The sequence below is a fragment of the Megalobrama amblycephala genome, linkage group LG6 (assembly GCF_018812025.1).
Source record: "Megalobrama amblycephala isolate DHTTF-2021 linkage group LG6, ASM1881202v1, whole genome shotgun sequence".
Classification (NCBI taxonomy): Eukaryota; Metazoa; Chordata; class Actinopteri; order Cypriniformes; family Xenocyprididae; genus Megalobrama; species Megalobrama amblycephala.
The window spans coordinates 36,902,282-36,929,618 of record NC_063049.1 but is presented as its reverse complement, the minus strand read 5'-3'; the positions used below and the strand labels follow the sequence as shown (position 1 = coordinate 36,929,618).

The 27,337-nt window shown below is 38.7% G+C and overlaps 2 protein-coding genes across 2 annotated transcripts in view; both read left to right on the top strand.

Annotated features, from left to right (window-relative positions):
- LOC125270626 (titin-like) overlaps positions 1–27,337 on the top strand; it is a 137,859-nt gene that overhangs the window by 6,075 nt on the left and 104,447 nt on the right. The window contains 37 exon segments of the mRNA XM_048194421.1: positions 1,660–1,725; positions 1,856–2,114; positions 2,196–2,271; positions 2,365–2,583; positions 2,775–2,917; positions 2,999–3,186; positions 3,300–3,530; positions 3,696–3,934; positions 4,041–4,249; positions 4,335–4,499; positions 4,623–4,791; positions 4,885–6,587; positions 6,683–6,964; positions 7,061–7,327; positions 7,467–7,739; positions 7,826–8,089; positions 8,186–8,446; positions 8,564–8,824; positions 8,917–9,180; positions 9,277–9,537; positions 9,634–9,894; positions 9,980–10,240; positions 10,317–10,458; positions 10,753–10,921; positions 11,017–11,245; positions 12,063–12,347; positions 12,444–12,569; positions 12,687–12,875; positions 13,442–13,921; positions 14,219–14,713; positions 15,014–15,055; positions 19,418–19,696; positions 23,415–23,705; positions 23,884–24,168; positions 24,346–24,630; positions 26,220–26,504; positions 26,684–26,968. Coding sequence (XP_048050378.1) covers positions 1,660–1,725; positions 1,856–2,114; positions 2,196–2,271; positions 2,365–2,583; positions 2,775–2,917; positions 2,999–3,186; positions 3,300–3,530; positions 3,696–3,934; positions 4,041–4,249; positions 4,335–4,499; positions 4,623–4,791; positions 4,885–6,587; positions 6,683–6,964; positions 7,061–7,327; positions 7,467–7,739; positions 7,826–8,089; positions 8,186–8,446; positions 8,564–8,824; positions 8,917–9,180; positions 9,277–9,537; positions 9,634–9,894; positions 9,980–10,240; positions 10,317–10,458; positions 10,753–10,921; positions 11,017–11,245; positions 12,063–12,347; positions 12,444–12,569; positions 12,687–12,875; positions 13,442–13,921; positions 14,219–14,713; positions 15,014–15,055; positions 19,418–19,696; positions 23,415–23,705; positions 23,884–24,168; positions 24,346–24,630; positions 26,220–26,504; positions 26,684–26,968 — 10,189 coding nt within the window.
- On the top strand, positions 15,064–19,411 carry LOC125270633 (titin-like). The gene has a single exon (XM_048194449.1). It carries the CDS (start codon positions 15,292–15,294, stop codon positions 19,039–19,041), a length of 3,750 nt encoding a protein of 1,249 aa, XP_048050406.1. The 5' UTR covers positions 15,064–15,291; the 3' UTR covers positions 19,042–19,411.

Below are 27,337 nucleotides of genomic sequence, written 5' to 3'. Positions count from 1 at the left end.
ATTATGCAGCACGCGCTGGCGCATTTGCGCATGCAATTCTTGAGTGCGCGCCACGCCCACGAGCACAGTATAACGGCTGATTGGACAGTCGTGTTCATTTTTCTGAGTTTTACCGACATAGCCTGACAACATCATTGTTGCCAACTTAGCGACTTTGTCGCTAGATTTAGCGACTTTTCAGACCCCTTTAGCGACAATTTTTCAAAAAAGCGCCTAGCGACAAATCTAGCGACTTTTTGGACAAACCTCAGTAACTTTTCAAATGTCACCAGCACTGTCCTGTGAGCGCGAGGTCTTGCTTTCCCGCTGCCGTCATTGAGTGGCTGAGAGGAGCAGCAGCACCGTTGAGTGCACGGCATCTGACAGATGTGAATGAGCGAGTACATACGAGCACACAGTGTTGCCACGGACCAAACACTATTTCTGATTCTCCTTTGTTTTATATTTAAAGAATTTAGTTTGATGGTTTTAATTTCCATTTTTCTCGTGTGCTTATTATCACTTATTTTACTCACTATCACAGAGCTTTAGTTCATCCAGTTTCCGAACTCTCTGAATTCATGTAATTTACAAATGTATAAAAATGTCATTCATTATATCATACGCGTTTTGTTGCCGGACAAAAAAATAAAAAATTATATAGGCATATATATATATATATATATATATATATATATATATATATATATATATATATATATATATATATATATATGAGAACAGCTTTATTTGACATTCGGCTATATTATATTATATTGTATTAAAATACAGTAGGCTATGTGAGCACGGATTAGGAGAGAAAACACATTAGGCAGGCAGAATGCAACCGGCGTGATGACGTCACGAATATGCTAATTTACCCATGACGTCATCTAGCGACATTTAGCGACTTTTTGGGCAGGCTTTAGCTACTTTCCTTTGAAAATAGTTGGCAACAGTGATCTCATCTGACTGCAGTTCACTGTTGTTCAACTGAAGCTCCCTCGTCGTCACCTGCACCTTTTCCGCGCTCGTTTGACTTGCTCCTGGCGCTGAGGCGAGGTCGGAACGCGGGTCTGAAAAGTGTCCCGTTTGTTGTGGTCGTAAAGAGACAGTTCTATATAAATGCAGCGTTTTACTTGGCGATGTTTTAAAAAAAAGATTTATATTTTTGGTATTTTATATGCTCTGTTGGTGGTTTGAGGAGTAGCATCACCCAGGGGGGATATTTTTTTTATACTGACTCCAGTAGGCTACTCACCGATATGGTTTCGGAATCGGAACAACTCTAGGTAAAAGGAAAGAAGTGTGAGACACAGCTTTGGAGCAACTTAGTTGATTCACAACACTACATAACGGGTTCTCACTCTGCGTGTTTCGCGCTGGATGACGGTCGTGCTGAGCGGTGCAGGTAAAGAGGAGAAGTAGAAAAAGAGAAGAGGATGACATCATTTGCTAAGGGGGATGTTTTCATTTTCATCCTTAACACATACATTTTAAACCACAAACTACAGAGTATGTTTTGGACATTATTTAACCTTGTAAAAGACGAACAAAAATTTTAGAATAACATTTCTTACTCCAAGTTTTAGGGGTGCTGAGCTCCTTTTTAGGGGTGCTGAAGCACCCCTAAAAAGGGGCTAGCCTCGCCCATGTTTGACTGTTCTTTTTGCAATTCAGATTGTTGAGACTGCAGCAATCCCATCCCTCGCAAAAGAGCAAGTGATGCCGCCAACTATTGTGGCTGTGAGTAAATGAGCACTTAGCAATTTTTTGATTTTAAAATTTCATGAATTAAAAAAAATGTTAATAAGTGTAAGATACCTTGCGAAGTTAAAATATTTACATTTTGTAATACTGTTTTTTCTTTGTCCAGGGTCTGAAGAATGTGACTGTTACCGAGGGGGAGTCTGTGTCTCTGGAGTGCCAGATTTCAGGTCACCCCACCCCAGCCATAATGTGGTTCAGGGAGGATTACAGAATCGAGAACTCCATTGACTTCCAGATCACTTTTGAAAACGGCTATGCCCGCTTGGTGATCCGTGAGGCCTTTGCTGAAGATAGTGGCCGCTTCACTTGCACTGCTACCAGTGAGGCTGGAACTATCAGCACCTCCTGCTACCTGCTTGTCAAAGGTAAGATCATATGACTTGGCTTGAAACAAAATGATCTGTGTGATTATAGACTAATATTTATAGATAATTTTTCATTTTCAGTCTCAGAAGACATTGAAAGCCGGGAGGATTTCTCTACTGTTTCTGAACACATTGAAATGTCTGCTCATGAAAGACAGTGAGTTGATAGAATTCTTTGTGGTATAAACTATATTAAATAGTATTAATTAGTAAGAATTTGCAATCTGATTCCTTGATGTTTAACAAACAGTGTTACAGTTGAAGCCAAAGAGGAGACAATGTCTGAAATAAGTGCAGTCTCTGAGCATATGGAGGCTGGAGCAGGTGTTGCCCCATTCTTTGTAAAGAAGCCCACAGTGCAGAAGCTTGTGGAGGGAGACAGCATAATCTTTGAATGCCAGGTCGGAGGAAGCCCCAAGCCTCATATTTACTGGAAGAAAAGTGGAATTCCACTTACCACTGGATACAGGTATGTTTTACACTGTACATGTATACACTTTCTGATCTGAATTGTTTGTAAAATATCGCCATACATTTATGTCTATTGCGACTGAGTTTTCAAAGTTTTTTTATGCATTGTCCTCTGCTTTAGTTTCATGTGAACTGTCTGTGATGCAAAGATATTAATAGGAAAAAACCTCAAACTCATGTATCCTCTAGGTACAGAGTAGCCTACAATAAGGAAACAGGAGCATGCAAGCTTGAGATCTCCATGACATTTGCTGATGATGCAGGAGAGTACACCATCTTTGCTAGGAACCCACTTGGAGAGATCTCTGCTTCAGCCATGCTGCTTGATGAAGGTTGGTTTTCGGGGTGACTATATTATGAATTGCAGTGGTATTTTAGATCAATTGTTAATGGTGTTTTCCTGCATTTTACAGAGGCATATGAGCTGTATGTGAAGAAACAGGAAGAGATATTCAAGACAGAAGTAACTACTATTATAGAGGAGCCAAAAGTGGCTGAGATTTCTGCTGTTGTTGAAACTGTCACTGAGAAAGAGCAGATGCTCATGCAGAGGAGGATGGCTCAACAAACCCAAATGATGCAGTCCTTCATTTCAGAGCAGGTATGAAAGGTTTCAAGTTTTTTTTAGCCTTATTTTAAGTTTATAAATCCTGAAAATCAACTTCTGAATTTACAAAGTGTGAGTATGAACCTTACAATGATATTTTTTTACAGGAGTTCCAAATTTCTAACTTGGAGCAGAGATTCATCCAAGAAATTGAGTTCCACCTACTCAAGATTACCTACCAGGAGCTGGTGACTGAGGATGGGGAGCAGTTGGATATGAGTGTTTCTGAACACGATGCTATTTCTCCCGTCTTTAATACTCCAGTTAAAAATTACAGACTCAGGGAGGGAATGAGTGCAACTTTACATTGTAGGATGACAGGAACCCCTCTCCCTAAGGTAAGATTAAATTATGTTTACACACATTCAAAATTCATTCCACTAAGCTAGTAACATTTTGAAACTATATCAAACAAGCAAAAGTGCTACTGTACTGAAAATCATCAGTGCTTATCCAATCAAATTAGAGGATCGTAACTTACTTTTGTATTATTTCAATTATAGATAACCTGGTACAAAGATGGTAAGCGCATCATGCATGGAGGCCGTTATCAGATGGAGGTTCTGCAGGATGGTAGAGCTAGTCTGCGTCTTCCTACGGTGCTGGCAGAAGATGAGGGTGTCTATTCTGCTTTGATCAGTAACATGAAGGGTAATGCTGTCAGCTCTGGAAAGCTGTATGTGGAGCCATCTGGTGTAACACAAACACAGCTTCCTCAGCCAGGGGCAGTTCAAAGAATTAGGTAGGCTTTGAATAATCAATCTAAGAATATTACATAGTTTGTAATATCCCCATAGCAAATTACATAATTTATTGGACTGAGATATTACAAATATTGCATTTTTCAGGTCCACATCACCACGCTCCAAAAGTCGTTCTCCTGGTCAATCACCTGCTCGTAGACTTGATGAGACAGATGAGGCCCAGCTAGAAAGACTCTACAAGCCTGTGTTTGTACAGAAGCCCTCATCCTTTAAGTGCTCCGAGGGACAGACTGCAAGATTTGATCTGAAAGTAGTTGGAAGACCCATGCCTGAAACTTACTGGTTCCACAATGGTTAGTAATCTGCATCCATAGGAGGTTTTATAACTGCCAATTCTTTTATTACCATGCCATGACAACTATATTTTTATCATTACAGGACAACAAGTGGTCAATGACTACACCCACAAGATAGTGGTAAAGGAGGATGGAACTCAATCAATGATTGTGGTTCCTGCCATGCCTCAGGACTCTGGAGAGTGGACGGTCGTTGCTCAGAACAGAGCTGGAAAAACAACTGTATCTGTGACTCTCACTGTTGAAGGTATGATGCTGTATACACTAATAATTAATTTATAGAATAACTTTCTGTGTCACAGTCACTTCAGGCCAACTGCATTAAATATTTCTAATGAAATATTCTGTTTTACATTGCTGTCATTTTCAGCCAAGGAAAACTTGGTGAGACCACAGTTTGTTGAGAAACTAAGAAACATCAGTGTTAAAGAGGGTACTTTGGTTGAGCTAGCTGTTAAAGCTATTGGCAACCCCCTTCCTGACATTGTTTGGCTGAAGAACAGTGACATAATCTCCCCACACAAACACCCACATATTAGGTAAGTTTTCAGTCATGCTTCCTATGATGAGATTTATGTGGTATTAAAAAAAACATGTCTGTATTACAGTTAACTGAATGTATTTGTTATTAGGATTGAGGGTGGTAAAGGAGAAGCTCACTTCAAGATTCCATCAAGTACAGGATCTGATAGCGCATGGTACACTGCTACAGCTATCAACAAAGCTGGCAGAGATACCACACGTTGCAGAGTTAACATTGAGGTGGATGCAGTACAGCCTCAGCCTGAGAAAAAGCTTGTAATTCCCAAGGGAACCTACAAGGCCAAAGAAATTGCTGCACCAGAGTTAGAGCCACTGCATCTTCGCTATGGTCAGGAACAATGGGAAGATGGTGACCTCTACGATAAGGAGAAGCAACAGAAGCCTCACTTCAAAAAGAAGCTTACTTCAGTCAGGCTGAAGCGATTTGGACCTGCACACTTTGAGTGCAGACTGACCCCTATTGGAGACCCAACCATGATTGTTGAGTGGCTGCATGATGGCAAGCCACTGGAAGCTGCTAACAGACTACGCATGGTCAATGAGTTTGGCTATTGCAGTCTTGACTATGAAGCTGCTTATTCCAGAGATAGTGGTGTCGTTACTTGCAGAGCCACCAACAAATTTGGAGTTGACCAGACCTCTGCTACACTAATTGTTAAAGATGAGAAAAGCCTTGTAGAGGAAACACAGTTGCCAGAGGGAAGGCGAGGTCAAAGAATAGATGAAATAGAGCGTATTGCCCATGAGGGTGGCCCCTCTGGAGTTACTGGAGATGATAACTTTGAAAAGACTAAGCCAGAGATTGTGCTACTTCCAGAGCCACTAAGAGTTATGGAGGGAGAATCAGCCAAATTCCGCTGTAGGGTGACAGGCTACCCTACCCCAAAAGTCAACTGGTACCTCAATGGACTGCTCATCCGCAAGAGTAAAAGATTTAGACTTCAGTTTGATGGCATTCACTACTTAGAAATTGTAGACACCAAGTCATATGATTCAGGAGATGTCAAAGTTGTGGCTGAAAACCCTGAAGGTGTTGCTGAGCATCTTGTGAAATTTGAGATTCAGCAAAAGGAGGACTTCAGGTCAATCCTGCGCCGTGCTCCTGAGTTCAAGGCTCCTGCTCCTGTACCATCACAAGAGCATGGCAGAGTCTCATTTGAGGTTGTCAAAGCCGAGAAACCATCTGAAACCTCTAAAGAACCCAAGGAGGTGGTTAAGCTGAGGAAAACCGAGAGAGTGATCCATGAGAAATTAACAGAAGAAACAGACGAACTGAGAAGCAAATTCAAACGTAGGACCCAGGAAGGCTACTATGAAGCAATAACTGCTGTAGATCTGAAGTCCCGCAAGAAGGATGAGTCTTATGAGGGTATGCTGAAGAAGAGAAAGGAAGAACTTCTTCATCACGCCAAAGAACTAGGACCTGATGCTGAGAAGAAAAAAGAAGAGGAGGGTAAACTCACCATTCCCAAAATCAAACCAGAGAAAATTGTGCTCTCTCCAAGCATGGAGGCTCCAAAGATCATTGAACGGATCCAGAGCCAGACAGTTTGCCTGGGAGATGAAATACACTTCCGTTGTAGAGTCACCGGTAAACCAGATCCAGAATGCCAGTGGTTCAAGAATGGTGTCTTATTGGAGAAATCAGACCGGGTTTACTGGTATTGGCCAGAAGACCATGTCTGTGAATTAGTGATAAGAAATGTCTTAGCTGAGGACTCAGCAAGTGTAATGGTCAAAGCCATGAACATTGCTGGAGAGACCTCAAGCCATGCTTTCCTGCTGGTTCAAGGTAAAACTTTTTCCTACTTCTTGCTGTTTGCATATTATCTGTACTGTAAAAGTTAGAATTAATCTTGAGTCATTGTTCTTTCACTTTTCTTTCAGGCAAACAAGTTATTTCATTTACACAAGTTCTAGAAGATCAGAATGCTAAAGAGAAGGACACCATGGTGACCTTTGAATGTGAGACGAATGAGCCATTTGTTAAGGTCAAGTGGATGAAGAACAATGCAGAAATCTTCTCAGGTGACAAATACAGAATGCACTCTGACAGAAAGGTGCACTTCCTATCAGTGCTGATGATTTCTATGAAGGACGAAGACGAGTACAGTTGTGTGGTTGTTGACGATGACCAGATAAGAACCAGTGCCTCACTTTTTGTTGAAGGTTAGTACAACACTTACAACAGTTTTATCTTCTCATCCAACAGTGTTTAATAGTTTTGAGCATTTAATCAAATGCACAATTTGATGTCTTATACAGGTGCACCACTTGAAATTGTGAAGAACCTTGAGAACACAGAAGTACCTGAGTCATACTCTGGAGAGTTTGAGTGTGTTTTGTCCCGTGAGGATGCTGAAGGCATCTGGTATTTTGAGAACAAAGAAATCACTCCTAGCCTTAAATATGTTGTGTCTGCACGTCGTGGTCGTCATAGTCTTTCTGTGAAAGATGTTAAAAAGCAGGACCAAGGAAAATACACTTTCAAAGTTGGAGATCTTAAGACAAGTGCCTCTCTTAAGATGAAAGGTGAGAATGAGGAAATTAGGATTAACGTATTTAGAAGTGTTTTTATAAGCTGTGTCCTTTTCTATTAAAACTCATTTTAATCGTCTGCTATAATTAAAAGTGATTTAAATCTTATTTAAATATTTCTGGTTTACTCTAGTGCGCCCTGTGACTCTGATGCAAGGTCTTTCTGACCTGACAATCTGTGAGGGTGATATTGCCCAACTTGAGGTGCGATTCTCTCAGGAGAATGTTGAGGGCTCATGGATGAAGAATGGTCAAGCCATCTCTGCTTCCAATAAGATTCACATGGTCATTGACAAAGTCACCCATAAGCTTCTCATTGAGGACGCCAGTAAGGATGATGCAGGAATGTACTCCTTTGTTGTTCCTGTTCAGGACATTTCTACAAAGGGAAAGCTAACAGTTCAAAGTAAGTCTTCTTATTAACCATAAGTGAATGTTCAATGGATTCTCAAACAAGAAAGTGTTGTATTAATCGTTTTGTTTCTTATCCAGCTATTGGCTTCTTGGCACCATTAAAAGACGTTTCCACAGTAGAAGGCACTAAAGCTGTCCTTGAGGCTAAAATCTCTGCTCCTGATATAACTTCGGTAAAATGGTTCCAAAATGACAAGCTGGTGACAGCAAGTGATAGAGTCCAGATAGTTGTCAAAGGATCCAAACAGAGACTGGCCATTAACAGGACATACGCATCAGATGAAGGAAAATATAAACTGATTGCTGGCAAAGTAGACTCAACCTGTAAACTTTCTGTCCAGCGTGAGTGTCATTCAAAATTGTTCCAATATATTTCTTTCCTGTTTTAGTTGTTTTAAAATACTTGATGATGATGGCATTGTTCATTGTGTTTTATAGCTATATCTATTGTTAAGCACATGGAGGACTGTGTTTGCACTGAGACCCAGAATGTCACATTTAAAGTGGAGGTATCTCATCCTGGCATTGATGCTCTCTGGACTTTCAAGGGTCAACCTTTAAAAGCAGGTCCAAAGTACAAGATTGAGGGCAAAGGTACACACTATAGCCTCACTGTTTTGAATGCCATGAAGGATGAGGAAGGAGAGTACATCTTCATGGCTGGTGAGAAGGAATCTAGAGCAAAGCTTATTGTGTCAGGTACGTAGACATTTAAATTGCTTTTTAAAATCAAAGTACATACTAATTTGCCATGCACAATGTGGGAATCATGTCACGTGACTGAGTTGTGGCATTGTTTTTTAATCTCTCCACTAGGTGGTGCTATAAACAGGCCACTCCATGATTTGACTGTAGCAGAATCCCAAACTGCTGTGCTGGAGTGTGAAGTTGCTAATCCTACTACAGAAGGCAAATGGCTCAAAGATGGCCACTCTGTTGACTTCAGCGATAATATCATAAGTGAAAATAATGGTGCTGTTAGACGCCTTGTCATCGTCATCACCAGGCCACAGGATGTTGGAGAGTACACCTATCAGGTGGCAAACTCTAAGACATCTGGCAACTTGAAAGTTGAAGGTAAACTATGTTGTTGGATTAGTTCACTGCAAATTATGTTTTCTCATCCATTTTAAATTATTTAAATGTAATTTCTTACTTTTTTATCCAAGCTGTTAAAATCAGGAAGACAATGAAGAACCAAACCGTAACTGAGACCCAGGAGGCAGTATTCAGTCTTGAACTCACCCATTTGGATGTGAAAGGATCCCAGTGGATCAAAAATGGTGTTGAGATTCATCCAAGTGATAAATTTGAGATAACAGTCGTTGGCATGGTTCACACCCTGAAGATCAAGAACTGCAACACCCAAGATGAATCAGTCTATGGTTTCAAACTTGGAAAACTCTCTGCTAATGCCAGACTAAATGTTGAAAGTATGTTTATATGTTAATTATTTGTCAAGTATACAGTTATATAAATCTGTCTGCTGTTATTAGATGTATTTCAATACCTTTTAATCTCTTTTATAGCTATCAAAATTGTGAAAAAGCCAAAGGATGTGACATCACTGCTGGGTGCAACTGCCTCATTTGAGCTGAGTTTGTCCCATGATGACATTCCAGTTAAGTGGATGTTCAATAATCAGGAGCTCAAGCCAAGTTCAAATATAAAAATACTGTCTGAGCGGAAAGCCCACAAACTTGTCATTCAGAGTGTTGAAGGTCACTTGGCAGGTGAATACATTGCTGTGGTCGGACATCTGCACTCCAGTGCTCATCTTCATGTTGAATGTAAGTATTTGAAAAAAATGTTTTCTTCAATAGTGTTCACCTTAAATGTGAAATTTGGAGTTCTAAATATGTTTTATCTTTCTTGCATATATTCAGATTTGAGAGTAACAAAACCAATGAAGAACATTGAGGTTCCAGAGACCCATGTGGCCACGTTCGAGTGTGAAGTTTCACATTTCAATGTTCCATCCATCTGGCTGAAAAACGGAGTTGAGATTGAGATGAGCGAGAAGTTTGGAATTGTGGTGCAGGGCAAACTTCATCAGCTGAAAGTCATGAATGCCAGCCAGGAGGACATTTCAGAATACACATTTGTGTGTGGAAATGACAAAGTCTCTGCTACCCTGACTGTAAAACGTGAGTAATTTGTATGCTGTCTGTAAACTTAAAAGATATATAAAGTTAATCAGCATATTCACAAATGCAATTTTAAATCTTTCAGCAATTCTGATCACATCCATGCTTCAAAACCTCAATGCTAAAGAAAAAGACACTGTTACATTTGAGGTGACCGTCAACTATGAAGGCATCACCTACAAATGGCTAAAGAATGGAGTAGAAATACGGTCCAGTGATAGATGCCAAGCTCGCTGCAAACAGTTCACCCACTCTCTCACTATCCGAAACGTTCACTTTGGGGATGGTGGAGACTACAAGTTTGTGGCTGGATCTGCTGAAACATCTGCAAAACTCTTTGTTGATGGTTAGTTTGGTTTTTCTATTGACAGCTGCCTTTATGTAACCTAATAGATTGACTAACAAAAATCTGTTTTCTCCAGCTCGTGTGATTGAATTCACCAAGCACATTAAAGATATAAAGGTAACTGAGAAGAAGAAGGCTATATTTGAATGTGAGCTCTCTGAACCCAACGTCCCTGTGATGTGGATGAAGGATGGGCAGGAGCTTGAGTTGTCTGACAGGTATGTCCTCAGTTATAATGTAAATTACACAGCAGATATCTTAAAAACAAAAACATTTCTTAATCAATATCTTTAATGATCTTATTTCTGTATAAGACATTATGACTTGTGTAAATAATAAATCTTACTCATTTTTGATAGATTAATGCTTAAAACAAAAGATATATAGTCATAATGTCTTTTGCACTTTTGCTTCTTAATCACCTTTGTCTTGTTTTAAGGATATTTAATTATTTTTATGCCCAAACAAGATCTCAACTGTGTCCATAATATGCAACTTCCTCATTGTTTTAGATTCAAAGCCACCACTGACAAATTCCTGCAGCGTTTGTTGATCCAGACTGTTCGCATGTCTGATGCCGGAGAGTTCTCTGTGGTTGCTGGTGCAAGTGTTTCCAAAGCAAACCTCATAGTGGAGGGCAAGGATGTCCGCATCTCTGAGCCTGCTGAGAAGGATATCACTGTAACTATCTTTTGTCTTATTACAGTCGCTTATTAAAACATTACTTGTGTGCCATGGTGAAATGAATTTTTTTCTCTCTTTTTTATGCTTTTCAGGTGGTTGAGAAACAGAGGGCTACATTTGAGTTTGAAGTTAATGAGGATGAAATTGAAGGCCGCTGGCTGAAGAATGGTGTTGAAATTCAATCTTTTGAGGAGCGCTTTAACTATGTGACAGTTAGAAAGACACATCGCTTGACAATCACTGAAACTTACAGAAGTGATGCTGGAGAATATACATTCATTGCAGGAAAGAACAGGAGCTCAGTCAATCTACATGTCCAGAGTGAGTGTACAGTTCAGATATCTATAAATTTATTTAAATAAATGTTCTGTTTATTTTGCATACATACAGTCATACCAAAAATTATTCAGACATTTTTTACTAGTGGGTGCAGGACACTATAGTTCATTTATGTAAGTGAGGATAGCAAAATAAAGTAAAACCATTTTTTTAAACAATAGAGAATAAACTGTATTAATGAATGAAATGTTCAAGGTGTCTGAATAAATTTTGGTTTGACTGTATTTACACTTCCATTCAAAAGTTTGAGGTCGGTAAGATTCTGTAAATGTTTTTTAAATAAGTGTCTTTTGCTCACCAAGGCTGCATTTAATTGACCAAAAATACAGTAAAAACTTACAATTTAAAGAGTGTTCTTTTTTAATATATTTTAAAGTGTAATGTATTCCTGTGACGGCAAAGCTGAATTTTCAGCAGCCATTACTCCAGTCTTCAGTGTCACATAATCATTACGTTTAACATTTCTTATTATAGAATATGAAATCAGTTGTACTTTTTTTTTTTTTTTTTTTTTTTTGTGGAAACCATGATACATTTTTTCTAAAGAAAAGCATATTTCTGAAATAGATTTTTCTGTAACAAATGGAGAAGTCGTTACTGTCACTTTTGATCAATTTAATGCATCCTGACCCCAAACTATAGAATGGTAGTTTGTATATACAGTACCTAATCTGAATATATCCTTAACTATTTCTGTCCATGGCATACCATTATACTCCTAGTGCATTGAACCACTACATTAAAGTGTAGGTTGTGAAGCTGATTGTCTTGGTCTAATATATGTCTTGATTTAATTCAGTCCCTGAGCCTCCTCAGATCATCAGGCATATGCAGCCCCTGTCTGTTGAGGCTGGCAAACCTGCACGCTTCTCTGTGGAGGTGACAGGAATTCCTCAGCCTCAGGTGTCCTGGTATAAGAACTCTCAGGCCCTATCTTCTGGGTTTAAGTGTAAGTTCCTGAGGGAGGGAAATGAGCACATATTGTTGCTCATTGAAGTCTTCCCAGAGGATGCAGCTCAGTACAACTGTGAAGCTAAGAATGACTATGGGGTAGCCACAAGTTCTGCATCACTTAATGTGGAAGGTGAGCTTATCATGAGTCAGAACTGTTATTTAAAACCAGTTTTAGATATTTTCATATGACCAATATTTTTAACACAAACTTAATTTCTGTGAACAGTTTCAGAAGTGGTTTCTCCAGACACGGTGGCTCCAGTGTCTCCACCAGTAATTATTACCTCACTGCAAGGTACCTCTGCTGAAGAGGGAGAATCAGCTAGATTCCAGTGCCGTGTCACTGGGGATGGTAAGGCTCAACCCTTTGCATTAAACAATTGTGAAACATAGATTTTGTTTTTAAATTTTTAATTAGCATATATAATATTTTTTGTGGAATAAGAAAGAATTCATTTAATTTGTACAGATCTCAAGATTACCTGGTACTGCAGAGATAAGGAAATTGTGAAGTCTGACAACTTCAGAATGTCTCAGTTTGATGATATCTGCCAGCTCGAGATCTTCAGAGCATATGTTGCAGACGCAGGAGAATACACATGTGTTGCACGCAATTCTGGAGGAATGGTCTCTTGCTCTGCAGTTTTGACGGTCAATGGTATGTGCAAACTTTTTAGGTTCCTTGTCTACTCTAAAGACTATGCCATTGTTTTCTTGTTGAGCAACCTGACCCTTTTTTTGAAAGCATGTTCCATTGCTTAATACAGGTTTTAGATGTCATGCATGATGGTCAGGTCATTAACTTGAAATACACTTGGGACAAACATTATGGATGCCTACGACCTTACCAAGACCAGACCCCATGATTCTTTACTGTGCATGTGAAAAGCACTGTTTTTTAACAAAATTCATTGATCATTCCGGCACAATTTAGAAGAAACATTAAAAGATACAAATTGCATCACCCTTTTTTATATTATTGAGAAAACTAACCACAGACATTATTTTCAATGAATAGGTTTTTTTTTTTTTTTTTTTTCTCACAAAACATCCATATAAATAACTTTTGAAATAGAAATCACATTTTGCTTGTCATCATCCTCATGGATTTTGAGACTCATCCATGGAATTATGCCATCTCTCACTACCTTTACCCTAGTGATGATCTATTATTTTTAAACTTTACATTTACAAATGTTTAATGTTATTCTTTTTATCGCTCAGATCTCAGTGTGAGAACAGTAGGTAGGCAAAGTGTTTCGAGCACCGGAATGACTCATTCGGAGATGGTCACCTCCCAGACCATGAGTGAGATTCATTCTTCCACTATGCAAACTTTTGAAAGCGTCTCTACAGTGATGATGTCCACAACATCTGTTAAAAGCATAGATGTCCAACAAGTTACCTCTGTGGAAGAATATTCTACAAGCCCTGTTTTGACCCAGAAAATGGGTGATATAATTGTCAGCCTGGGTGATGTGGCTCAGTTCAAGTGTTCCTTCAGTGGACAGCCATTTACTGAAATTGTATGGGATCATAACGGAAGGACAATCACAAATACAGAAAGGGTGCAGTATGTACATCAAGGCCAGCTCATTTCTCTCATCATTTTCAATGTCCATCTTGGGGACCAGGGACATTACTGCTGTACTGTTAAAAATAGAAATGGCGAGAGTCGAACGTCTGCACAGCTCACAGTGGAAGGTGGTTATAGTTTTTGTTTTGTCTTTGATGCTCATTTCATCCCATCTGCTTCCTGCTGGTGTTTTGTTAATCTAAAATATGTTTTATGTGGTTATAACCAACTTTCATTTTGAATTGAATTTACAATGTAATATCCCATGTAATCTATTTTAATACTTTAAATAGTTTGATCCTTCACATGCCTGGCCTAACATCATCCTCCATCTTACTAACGTTTTTGTTCTTATCAATGCTAAAATATCTTGCTGAATTACTGAATAATCCCTAATAAATTTCCCTAACTTTATTCTCACTCAGCTAAAGAAGCGAACCCCAACGAAACCCCCGTACCCTCCGATTCTATCAGTAAATCTTCTAAAACTGAAAATGAGTCAAGTAAAAAGGCCACTGACCAAGAAAAGCAGGAGTCCCTACAGAATGTTGGAGCCCTGACAACAAAGTGGCAGATAAGCCGACATTACAATCCTGATGTTATCCCTTTGTTGGAGCGTGACATATATGATGCAATTCAGCCAGAGTTCCTTGTGAAACTGTCCCCAGAATTCCTTGCCAAACAAAGGGAGAGTGCTTCTCTTTATTATGTAATCAAAGGAAGCCCCTCTCCATTCGTTGTATGGCTACACAACCAGTTGAATGTTGAAGAGCCAAGGTCATACTCCTTGAAACATGATGGGCCCTTGTGCTACTTAAATGTAAAGAATATTGGTTCTGACCAAGGGGGCACACATTCTTGCAAAGTTATCAATGCTGCTGGAGACAAAACATGCAGCACTCATCTCAGAATGAAGACAGGTTGGCATTTGCATGCTTTGGTCTTTACCACCTTTTATGTTAGCCCTGGGCACACTTTTTTACTCATATGTCCACTCTTATAAGTAGAAAGGGACAGAAAAAAAAGGAAAAAAAATCACAACATGCAAATGTTGTTTCTAAGGGAGTCTGACAGTGACTGCAGTGGACACCTGTCATGGGTGTTCTACAAGGGAGATGTGGTCCATTTTCATTATGCTTGAAGGAGAATATGGGTTTTTATGATATACTGCACAGAAACTGCTGCTGTCACATATCTAATATTTGTTTGTGTTTTCACAGTGCCTAAAGTGGATGAGGAGGCCAGTTATGAAGAAGCCAAAGGTAAATGAATAAAATGCAAATTATGGTGACTTGTTATCTTCTGTTTACTTTGTTTAATTTTGTTGTGAGGCCTTTATTTATTTTTGCTGTACATACTTTTATAAAAATATTTGCATTTATAATGAATCTGCAGTTTTTTCCCTCTACTAACAGAGTGTTTTATTTATGTATTTTGTAGATATTATGATATATATTATGGCAGTTGTATTATATGATATATATCTATATTATGACAAATGAACCATTTCATCATTTTTTATTCAGTGTTTTCTACCTCGACTATCTCAACTGAGGAGGATTCTTGCGCAACAAGTCTTCATTTAAAAGAAAAAAGCAAAACATTTGAACTCCAGCCAGAGTCTAAATTATTTTCAGAGTCATTAGAGAAAAAGCCAGAAAAGCCAGTTTTTGTTACCAAATTCTCATCAGCAATTGCAACTGTTGGAAACACGGCTAAGTTTACTGTGATTGTGTCTGGATTTCCTAAGCCATTTATTCAGTGGTACCACAATGGCCAATTGATAAAGTCCTCATCTTTTTATACATTTGTCCAAGAGAAGGAAGAACACACTCTTGTCATAACTAAGATTACCAAAGAGTTGGAGGGAGAGTATTCTTGCACAGCGAGCAACCGATTTGGCAAGTCAACATGTACTTCCTATCTTCATGTAAATGTGAAAGACATAAAGAAACAAGAAGAGACCATTGGGCAGCCTCCGTATTTCATCAAAGCAATTGAGCATGTGCAGTGCGCAGTTGGGAGCCATGCTCTCTTTGAATACACTGTAACAGGGGTTCCATTTCCTGATGTTCAGTGGTACAGAGATAGCAACTATATACAGCCTAGCAAGTACTGCATCATTGTGAACAACAAAGATGGGTCTGGATATTTAAAGATATTGGGCATTCAACAAAGTGACAGTGGTCTTTACTCTTGTAAGGCATCTAATCCTCTTGGAGAAACTTCTTGCAGTGCAAAACTTAATGTATTCTTGAGGACTGTTTTAACATCTGAAGCCACTGAGTTACATAGTGTCAGCCTTCCGGAACAAGTCAGAACTAGCCTTCAGCAGGGACACCAGATGGCTTACACCATTGCCACAGAAGAGAGACAAACTGTTGCAAGTGAGCAGATAGAAACCTTGCATACTTTAGATATATCTGCAGCCACTGTGCAAATGGAGCAGGTAACTCACCAAGCAGCAGTATTGCAGTCTCATGATGTGCAGGAGGAAGTAAAAGTTGCCCCTGCCCAGCCAAACCCAGTGGTGGCAACTCCTCTGAAACAACTGCATATGGCTGCAATGATCTCTGCCGTACAAGAAAACAAAAGCTTTAGTGAACAGCACTGTGATCATATTGTTAGTCCAGAAGTCAAAGAGCTTGAATTGAGTTTTGAGACACCCTCAAAACTTATGTCTGCTATTTCAGAGAGTACTACACCTCTTAGCATAGTGAAAGCTGAGGATTTGATAAAAAGTGAAACAGAAAAGATTCACACAACTTTAGCACCAAAGGTTAGTGTTATTGGTCCTCAAGTTGAAATTAAGTTGCCAATTCTACGAGAGGAATGCACAAATATTAAAAGCCCTGAAGAGGCGAGAAGCTACAAAGTTACCGAAGGGGTTAAGTTATTGTATACTGCAACATCATCGGAGAATGTCGCGCTTACAGCATGTCATACTGCAGAGCTAGCAACTGTTGAGTCCATTGAATGTTTAGCAGAAGAGGAACAAGCCAAACCAGTACTTACATCAGTTAGTGAAACTGAGCACACCCTTTTAAAAGAAAAACCCCTTGAAATGCATAGGCCAGTTAAGGAAACTGCTCAGCTCTCTAAAGATCCAATATTAAAATCAGCCCTGATTATTGAAGAAAAGAACAAGCTTCAAGCTGACAAAACCACTGAAATACCTGTCCTGGAGCATCCTTTTTCAGTCCATTCCCAGAAAGAATTGGATCAGGTGCTTAATTTACAGCTTATCAAAGACCAAGACACTCTTCTCTCTGAAGGCAGATTTACCATTGAGAAGCCAGATTTGGAGTTGGCGGATGTCAGAAAAATGCCAGTTCTTTTACACACAGTTTCTTCTGATGACCAGAAAACAGTTTTTTATGAACAAGTAACACAGTTGGCATCCAAGGATACCGCAATGGTTGCAAAGCCTAGAGTAGAGGTTCCTGCCCAACTGCATCTCCACTCGCTGCAGTCGAAAACTACTTTATGTAAAGAAGGGTTACTTTCATTTGAAAAACCAGATGAACAGAAAGCCACCCAGAGACAAGAAAAAGACTGTAAATTTGTAGCCACTAAAGAAGAACGAGTAGAACTGACTTCAGATTATACCAAAGGTCTTGATGTGACAGTAAAAGGTCTTAAGATTGAGCAAAAAACAGAAGCCAGACCCTTGAGTGTTCTTCAGGTAGTCTCACAGCCTATACCACTTTCAAAGGAAAGCCCTATTGCCAGTGAAGTCAAGCCGCATAGTGCAATTGTGCAGAAAGAGGATTGGTGGAATAACATGCATGCAGCGTCCATGTCTGAATCTCATTCTATAGAAGAGGGTTTCACAGACAGTTTCAAAGCAGTTGAGAAATTCACTTGTAAGACAGATGTAGAGCCTAGAGTACCTGTTCAGCCTTTGCATGTAGAGGAAAAAGCCATATCAACAGAAAGTTGTGTTGCTCTTGAGGCTGCAGAGCAAGACTTTGCAGTTCAGATTCAAGAAGGTCAGTCTGTAAGGCAGTCAATACTTATGGAGGAAAAACTTACTCTGACAGGTGAAATGTCTGAAGGATTTACCAGATCAGAGGGGACTAAAATAAACATTACAACACAGCCATTCGAACCTCTTTTAGTAAGTGAATCACAGGAAAGCAAAACTCTTCCCAAGGAACTTACCTTTGTAATTCCTGTACCAAAATCACACAGCTTGGACATCAAACAGCAGTTAAAAATGACACTTCAGTCTGCTGTGGCTTGTGATCAGCCTTTGATTTTGGCAGATGTAGTGCAAGGTTTAGGAGTTGTGGAAGTAAAGGAGGTCAATGTGCGTATGGAACCGAAATGCATGATGTTCACTTACCTTATTACAACAGCTGGTCCACCTATAGAAATTACAATTGTCTTCGAGGGTGTATACCCTCAGACAGCGGCTCTTAAAAACGAACTTCATGCTGCTTTCTATTCTATACTTAATCAGGAGAAACCTGTCTTCAGCTCTGAACAGTCAAACATCTTAAAACTTGACAGACCCGAGAGATTGCTGGCTAGCCAAGCTTCTTCATATCCATTATCCACAACAATTTTAACAGAAAATGTTGAAATGTTTACAACACCTAAAATGCAGTCTGCTGCTCTGCAAACAGAAGCTCAAGTCTCTTTGCAGTCTGCAATGACTCAAAGGCAAACTGCTATCCTGGAGTCAGAGCACCATGCAACTCAGAAGGCTGTAGAATCCAAAATGGAGGTCCACAGTTTCAGTGAGACTGAACGCAGGGAAATGAAATCCATTTCATCTGAACATTATAAGAGAGAGGTGTGTGTTTCAGATATTACAGTTGATGCACCTCCTAGGCAGATCGCTGTGGAAGAGTCTATGAATGTTCTTATTCAAGAAGACAAAAGAGAGAAGGTTTTAACAGAGGACATTTTGATTGAGCATTTGACCGAAGAGCTCTTGTTTGAAATACCATTAAAAGACATTACTGCAGAGGAGAATTCCAAAGTTACATTGTCTGTGAGAATAAAAGGTGTAAAAAGTGTAAACTGGCTTTTGAATGGAGAATTGATCAAATCTGGCAAAGAGTTCAAATGTTTAAAGGACAACGATTCTTACACACTAGTAATCAACAAAGCTATCAAGGTGAAACATGAAGGTGAATACACCTGTGAAGCTGTGAGTGAAGCTGGCAAGATATCATCATCATCATCAAGGCTCACTGTTGTCTCAAGAGGTTGGACTGTGTGGATTTTGTCATCTTAGATGATATAGATCATTCTTAACAAATCAACTCAGACCATCACTAATCAACCAGTTGGCACCCGCTACATCATCTTTCCATTACTTCACCATTTCTTTTAGAATTATTTTTAAGCATACATTATGTATGCTAAATATCTTTTCATCCTCTTTCAATATAATATGGCACATTTTCATCTTCTGCTGAGTTCTTCAAGCATGACCATGTCATGTATGGCTCTTCATCACCTATTTGCTAACGTTCACATCATTCTTTTTTTTTTTCATGTCATCCCAGGATTACTTTCATTCCTACCTTCCCATTTCTGATGAATCCTTATATATCACACAAATCAGGCTAAGTATTCATTTTTGTATTTTATCTTCTTACAAATTTCAGTGCCTCCAGTTTTCAAGAAGAAGATTTGTGATATGGAGAGCACCATCGGCAGCCCAGTGAAATTTGAATGCGAGATTGAAGAGACACCTAATGTGACCTTCAAGTGGTTCAAGTCTGGCTCAGAGATTAGACAGAGTGACAAGTTTAGGATCATCAGCTGGCAAAGCACATCATCTCTGGAGCTCCTTAACCCAACAAAGGCCGACAGTGGTGAATACAGTTGTCGTGCCTCAAACAAGCACGGTAGTGACACCTGCTCTGCTAAAATGAACATCACTGGTGAGTCAACTGGTTTTGACATTATATGCTTTGCTTCTGCTGCCGACAACTCTTTAACAAAGGTTACTGATTTTTAAGGGTTCAGCATTTTTTTCTCTCCTTGAAATCCAATCTGCACTCTTGTGTATGACAATGAGTTGTGTATGTTTTGTAATCATATATAAGCAATATATGATTCATCTTAAATTCTTTCAAAGTGATTTTTAGATCACTGAAAATGTCTTCCTCTCAATATTATTCTTTTTATTCGCTCTTTTTTATTTTTTTATTAATATAGTAAATCCACCTGGGATCAATATTTCCACCTGTCTCTGTAACCATGTTTAAGCCCAGACACTAGGAAATGTATGTGATGGTTTTAAGATCTTTTTTTCTTTTTCTTTTTTCCATTTAAAAATACATTACTTGTACTAATTTTAGAATCTCTTCTAATAAGTAAAGATATTTTCTACTATGTGAACTAGCTGTAAATATTTGCAATACATCTATGATACAGGTTATCAAATATTTTGATGGCCTTATGTTGTAGAGGTAACTGATATTCAGATTTATATATTCCATTGTTTGTTGAGTGCATATTGGATTATAATTTTGGGAATTCATCAATTTCAGTTACGTTACTTTATCCACCATAGTTATGACCATCAGTGGGGAAAAGAAAAGTTGATGAAAACAAAAACACCTGAACAGAGATACTAAGAAAAAAATGTTGATCACTGTATTTGATCCATACCAGATCAAATCCTAGAAAACATATTTACAGATCTGACATTAGCTCAGACCCTACCCAATCTAACATTCAAATACATTTATAAATGTATATTTAATTCACAGTCCATCTCTATATAACTGTCTCTCTGTATGATGGGCTATGGAGATGGATTTTGGATGAAAATATTGAAAAAAGTATATTTGATTTTGTTAGGGTCTATGCTAACTTGATATCTGTAAAATGTATTCTGGGACTTGGGTATGGATCCAGTGATTGTTTTCTTGGTATCTCTGTTCATGTGCTTTTTGTATTCACTGCTATAACTCTTCCCTACTGATGGTCATAAATATGGTGGATGATCAGAAAAAAGTCACATGACTGAAATGGATGCATAGGATCACTTAAGAATGCAAGGAAGAGTCATACCATAGTTGGCTTTCAAAAATGGCAAGACCAATGTAGACGTTATTGCTTTGCTTGTAGAGTAGGGACCAAACTGCTCTTCTTTTTTGACAACATGGTAAGTCCTGTGCAGAAAATGTCCCTAGTGATACATGTTGTCTTGATTTGTGATGTGCTGTAGTGTACATATCTCTGTGTGTGCAAGTGTGTAAAAAGGTACAGATGATGAAAATGCTGGTTATTCAGCAACTCACTACCTACCCACCAAAGTATTTCCACACACTTTGCGTTCTTTAGAATCTAAATGCAACTGCACTGCAAAGTTTTGGGGCTCTTGAGCCTTGTGTGACATTGCCTTTGATTGGTAAGATATTGAATGCTTAGAATATATGTGGATAATTTTATATACATAAAATCATAAAATTAGGTTTGGTGAGGAACCCCCCCCCGGAAAAAAACCTGAGCTGGTTGCTAGTGTAGTTATAGTTATTGTTATCAAGATGATCAGTACTATTAATAATAGGAATACGAGTTTTTGACTATGGTTTTGCTGAAATCCGTTTAATTTTTATTCTCAGAAACCCCCTCCATCACAAAAGAATTACCAATGCTGGATGTAGAGAAGGTGACCAGTGCTTTATTTGGGAGTGAGCTCATTGGTACTACCCCATTTGAAATAAACTTGTTGAAGAATAAGAGGCACATAAATTCTGACAAAATATTTTTTGAAGATTTAATTGAATATTTGGAGACACGTCCCTTTGAAAGTTCAGATTTTGGGGAGTACCAATGTAGCCTATCAAACGAAGTTGGAAAAATCACCTCAAAATCAGTTGCTATAATAAGAGGTTAGTATGCTTGAGAAAGACAAGAAGAATAATCGCTGCAGGTTCCCAGCACTAACAGGTGTGTTACTAACAGGCAGCGCGGGCTACAATGGCAAGCTAAAACTTTTAACAATGCTTTCAGACAATTAAGCAGTTGCTGTTGCCATGAATTATCTGATTTATTTTTAATTTTTCAAGGTTGACCTGCAATATCAAAATTTTTCAACATCAAGCATAAAAACATAAAAACACCAGTGCAATACCAGTAAGGTTAAAAGTATAGTACAATTTTGAAATTTTATATTTTGCAACTTTTCATGTAGTTTATACATTACATCAGGAGATGTTAATCACTAATACGATTCGTAAATTCATTCTTTAGAAAACAAACACACTGAATAATATAATTAATTCTAATTCCTTTTACTATATTAAACCTTTTTGTCTATGTTCGTAACATCTATGGTCAATTACTGACTGGATTCTGACTTTTTTTCACTGGACTTTTTACTTGTGCTTCTGGCTTTGTATTTCCAAGGCCTGTGGGTTTTTTTTTTTATTATACTGATTCTTTGTCCTGGAAGCTAGTCTTTAGATTCTTACAATAACATTTGAAGATAGAATTGAGTGCATTTGAATTGAATTATGCTAGAGTAATTAGTTGTTCTGCTTCTCTTGTAGTTAAAGGTTGGCAAAAGGATGCAGTATCTTAAGATATTTGAACATTGCTTGGGGTTCTTTTAGACTGGATTGCGTTTTGCATACCTTTTCTATAATGGATACGAATCTATCTTTTGTTGTATTTCATTCTCTTTATTTGAAAATCACAGTTCTTATTGCTTTTGTCAAGTGATTCAGTGCCTTCACAATCCCATGTTTGGTATGTACTTGTTGCTAAGGATGTTTGGTCTAGGTTTAGTTTTGTCTTCATCTGACAGTATTTGCTTTGCTTTATCTTGTTGTGGATGTCAGAAACTGTGACTGGTTTTACTGGTCAATTAATAATGGATATCTTGACAGTGGTTGCTGGCAAAACTGACTGCAAAACGTCAAACAACGCATCTTGTACAAATTCTTCGTCTTATGAAAATGTTCTTATCTGAATCAGAACCACATGCCTTTCCGAAGACTCAATCTACCCAAACTTTTTGAAAAGCTGATGAAATGGAAGAGGTTCAAGAGACATCTTGTGTTTGGAAGAAACCAAAATGGGACAGAAACTGCAACATTCTTCAAAATGGACGCATTACATTTCATGTCAAGCCATTAATATTGAAGAGTTTTCAGTCTTTTCTTTTGTCACAAACTGAGTAAATGTCAGTTCAGATATCTTGACTTGAAGGATGGCACAGAAATGATGGCACTTGGCCTTTACTGGAGTATTGGAATTCCTTTTTATTCTTGGATTGTGCAGTGAAATAACCACTCTTATGAAATAACCAGTCACATGCTAAAGTGACACGGTCTCTTGTTGTTCCCCAATGTTTTACCTCTTACATGGAATGCTAAATTATATAATTATGAATTGGCTAAGGAATGGAAAACAGACAACCATCTTGGAATGTCAATATCAGTATTCTTTCAAAATTATGTAATTCTTTAAATCAGATGCTGTGCTCAACATGGATTTCAGTTATTACTCTTGTAATTAAATACATTTGACTTGTCATGGTGAATGTATATTAACTCCAGAACAACATTTTAATGCTACAATCATAATTTTTTTATACAACCCCTATTTGTAGAGATGTAACTCTAGCTATACTGTTCCTCACAGCATCAGCACCTGCCCGCTTTGTGAAGAAACTGAGCAACTTTTACATCCCAATGAGCCAAAAGTTGAGACTTGAGTGCACATTCACTGGAGCCCGGAAATTGTTTGTGACCTGGTACAAAGATGGCAAACAACTCTATGCATCGTACAGATACAATACAAGAGTCACAGATAACTCCTGTATTTTGGAATGTCTTCATGAATGTGACAAGAACACCACTGGGAAATACTCTTGTGAAGTCTCCAATGCCTTCGGAAGAGATATTTGTCATGCTAATGTGACTGCAGTGACGGGTGTGTATACTATGGATTTGAATAATTCTCTAGCATTTTTACACTTTTAATTTTGGGCTTTTCAATTTAAATGAAAGATACCAGTAATTATAAGCACTAAACTGGAATTACACTTCTCTAATATATGGGCCTATATATAATTTCCTGGACTAAAGGTTTTTAATCCTCTTCACCTCAGAACCTGCCCGTTTTGTGAAGAAGTTGACAGATCTGTCCATTCCAATGAGCAAAAAACTAAGACTTGAATGCACATTTACTGGAGCCCGGAAATTGTTTGTGACCTGGTACAAAGATGGCAAACAACTCTATGCATCGTACAGATACAATACAAAAGTGACAGATAACTCCTGCATTTTGGAATGTCTTCATGAATGTGACAAGAACACCACAGGGAAATACTCTTGTGAAGTTTCCAATGCCTACGGAAGAGATATTTGTCATGCTAACGTGACTGCAGTGACGGGTGTGTATACTATGGATTTGAATGATTCTCTAGCATTATTACACTATTAATTTTGGGCTTTTCAATTTGAATGAAAGATACCAGTAATTATAAGCACTTAAATGGAAATTACACACTTCTCTAATATATAGGCCTATAATTTCCTGGACTAAAGGTTTTTAATCCTCTTCACCTCAGAACCTGCCCGTTTTGTGAAGAAGTTGACAGATCTGTCCATTCCAATGAGCAAAAAACTAAGACTTGAATGCACATTTACTGGAGCCCGGAAATTGTTTGTGACCTGGTACAAAGATGGCAAACAACTCTATGCATCGTATCGATACAATACAAGAGTCACAGATAACTCCTGCATTTTGGAATGTCTTCATGAATGTGACAAGAACACCACAGGGAAATACTCTTGTGAAGTCTCAAACGCCTACGGAAGAGATATTTGTCATGCTAATGTGAATGCAGTGACAGGTGTGTATACAATGGATTTCAGGAATGCTCTACAAATTTACCATTATTACATTATTAATTTTGGGATTCTCAACTTAAATGAAAGATACCAGTAATTATCAGCACTTAAATGGAAATTACACTTCTGTGATATACAGTATCTCACAGAAGTGAGTACACCTCTCACATTTTTGTAAATATTTTATTATATCTTTTCATGTGACAACACTGAAGAAATTACACTTTGCTAAAATGTAAAGTAGTGAGTGTACAGCTTGTATAACAGTGTAAATTTGCTGTCCCCTCAAACCAACTCAACACACATCCATTAATGTCTAAACTGCTGGCCACAAAAGTGAGTACACCCCTTAGTGAAAATGTATGGAGGCATGGAGTTCACCAGAGCTTCTCTTCCACTCATCCATGATGACATCATGGAGCTGGTGGATGTTAGAGATCTTGTGCTCCTCCACCTTCTGTTTGAGGATGCCCCACAGATGCTCAATAGGGTTTAGGTCTGGAGACATGCTTAGCCAGTCCATCACCTTTACCCTCAGCTTCTTTAGCAAGGCATTGTTCGTCTTGGAGGTGTGTTTGGGGTCATTATCATGTTGAAATACTGCCTTGCTGCCCATGCTCTGCTTCAGTATGTCACAGTACATGTTGGCATTCATGGTTCCCTCAATGAACTGTAGCTCCCCAGTGCCAGCAGCACTCATGCAGCCCCAGACCATGACACTCCCACCACCATGGTTGACTGTAGGCAAGACACACTTGTCTTTGTACTCCCAACCTGGTTGCCGCCACACACACTTGACACCATCTGAACCAAATAAGTTTATCTTGGTCTCATCAGACCACAGGACATGGTTCCAGTAATCCATGTCTGCTTGTCTTCAGCAAACTGTTTGTGGGCTTTCTTGTCCATCATCTTTAGAAGAGGCTTCCTTCTGGGACGATATCCATGCAGACCAATTTGATGCAGTGTGCGGCGTATGGTCTGAGCACTAACAGGCTGACCCCCTCCCCTTCAACCTCTGCTGCAATGCTGGCAGCACTCATACATCTATTTCCCAAACACAACCTCTGGATATGACGCTGAGCATGTGCACCATGCTGCATCTCAGTTTCAGGGTCTTGGCAATCTTCTTATAGCCTACGCCATCTTTAAGTAGAGCAACAATTCTTTTTTTCAGATCCTCAGAGAGTTATTTGCCATGAGGTACCATGTTGAACTTCCAGTTACCAGTATGAGAGAGTGAGAGCAATAACACCAAATTTAACACAGCTGCTCCCCATTCACACCTGAGACCTTGTAACACTTGGGCCCAATTTGGACATTTTCACATTCTCACTTTTGTGGCCAGCAGTTTAGACATTAATGGTTGTCTATTGAGTTATTTTAAGGGGAGAGCAAATATACACTGTTATACAAGCTGTACACTCACTATTTTACATTGTAGCAAAGTGACATTTCTTCAGTGTTGTCGCATGAAAAGTTATAATAACATATTTACAAAAATGTGAGGGGTGTACTCACTTCTGTGAGATACTGTATAGGCCTATATATAATTTCCTGGACTAAAGGTTTTTAATCCTCTTCACCTCAGAACCTGCCCGTTTTGTGAAGAAGCTGACAGATCTATCCATTCCAATGAGCAAAAAACTAAGACTTGAGTGCACATTCACTGGAGCCCCGAAAATGTTTGTGACCTGGTACAAAGATGGCAAACAACTCTATGCATCATATAGATACAATACAAGAGTTACAGATAACTCCTGCATTTTGGAATGTCTTCATGAATGTGACAAGAACACCACAGGGAAATACTCTTGTGAAGTTTCCAATGCCTACGGAAGAGATATTTGTCATGCTAATGTGACTGCAGTGACGGGTGTGTATACTATGGATTTGAAAAATTCTCTAGCATTATTACACTATTAATTTTGGGCTTTTCAATTTGAATGAAAGATACCAGTAATTCTAAACACTGAACTGGAAATGACACTTCTCTAATATATGGGCCTATATTTAATTTCTTGGACTAAAGCTTTGTAATCCTCTTCACCTCAGAACCTGCCCGTTTTGTGAAGAAGTTGACAGATCTATCCATTCCAATGAGCAAAAAACTAAGACTTGAATGCACATTTACTGGAGCTCCAAAAATGTTTGTCACTTGGTACAAGGAAGGCAAACAGCTCTATGCTTCATATCGATACAACACCAAAGTTACATCAGACTCCTGTATCCTGGAGTGTCTGCATGAGTGCAATAATGAGACTACAGGAAAATACTCATGTGAAGTTTCAAACGTTTATGGAACGGATATATGTCATGCTAAAGTAGTGGCACTTACAGGTTTGTAATTTGTACTGGACCCTTGCCTGCCCGTCTTCCAAAGTTCCATACCCATGGATTTTGCCCATGGATATAAAGGAATAGTTTGATATTGCAGCGTTGGACCGCATGTCACCTGGAATGGTGTAATTTATGTTCATCACGTTTTTTTTTGTTTTGTTTTTTTGTTTTTGTTTTTGTTTTTTTGTTATTTTGGAGGGTTGGCAACAATATGGTGTGCTGCTGTGACATTGTGCACGTTCATTGAATTGGCTCATGCGTCTTAATTCAAATCTGTTTTATCCTGTATCAAGGCAACAGTGAGGTCTGGCATGTTTTTTGAGTGCTTGTTGTTGTGGGATATTGATCACCTTGCGTTTGCATCTGCAA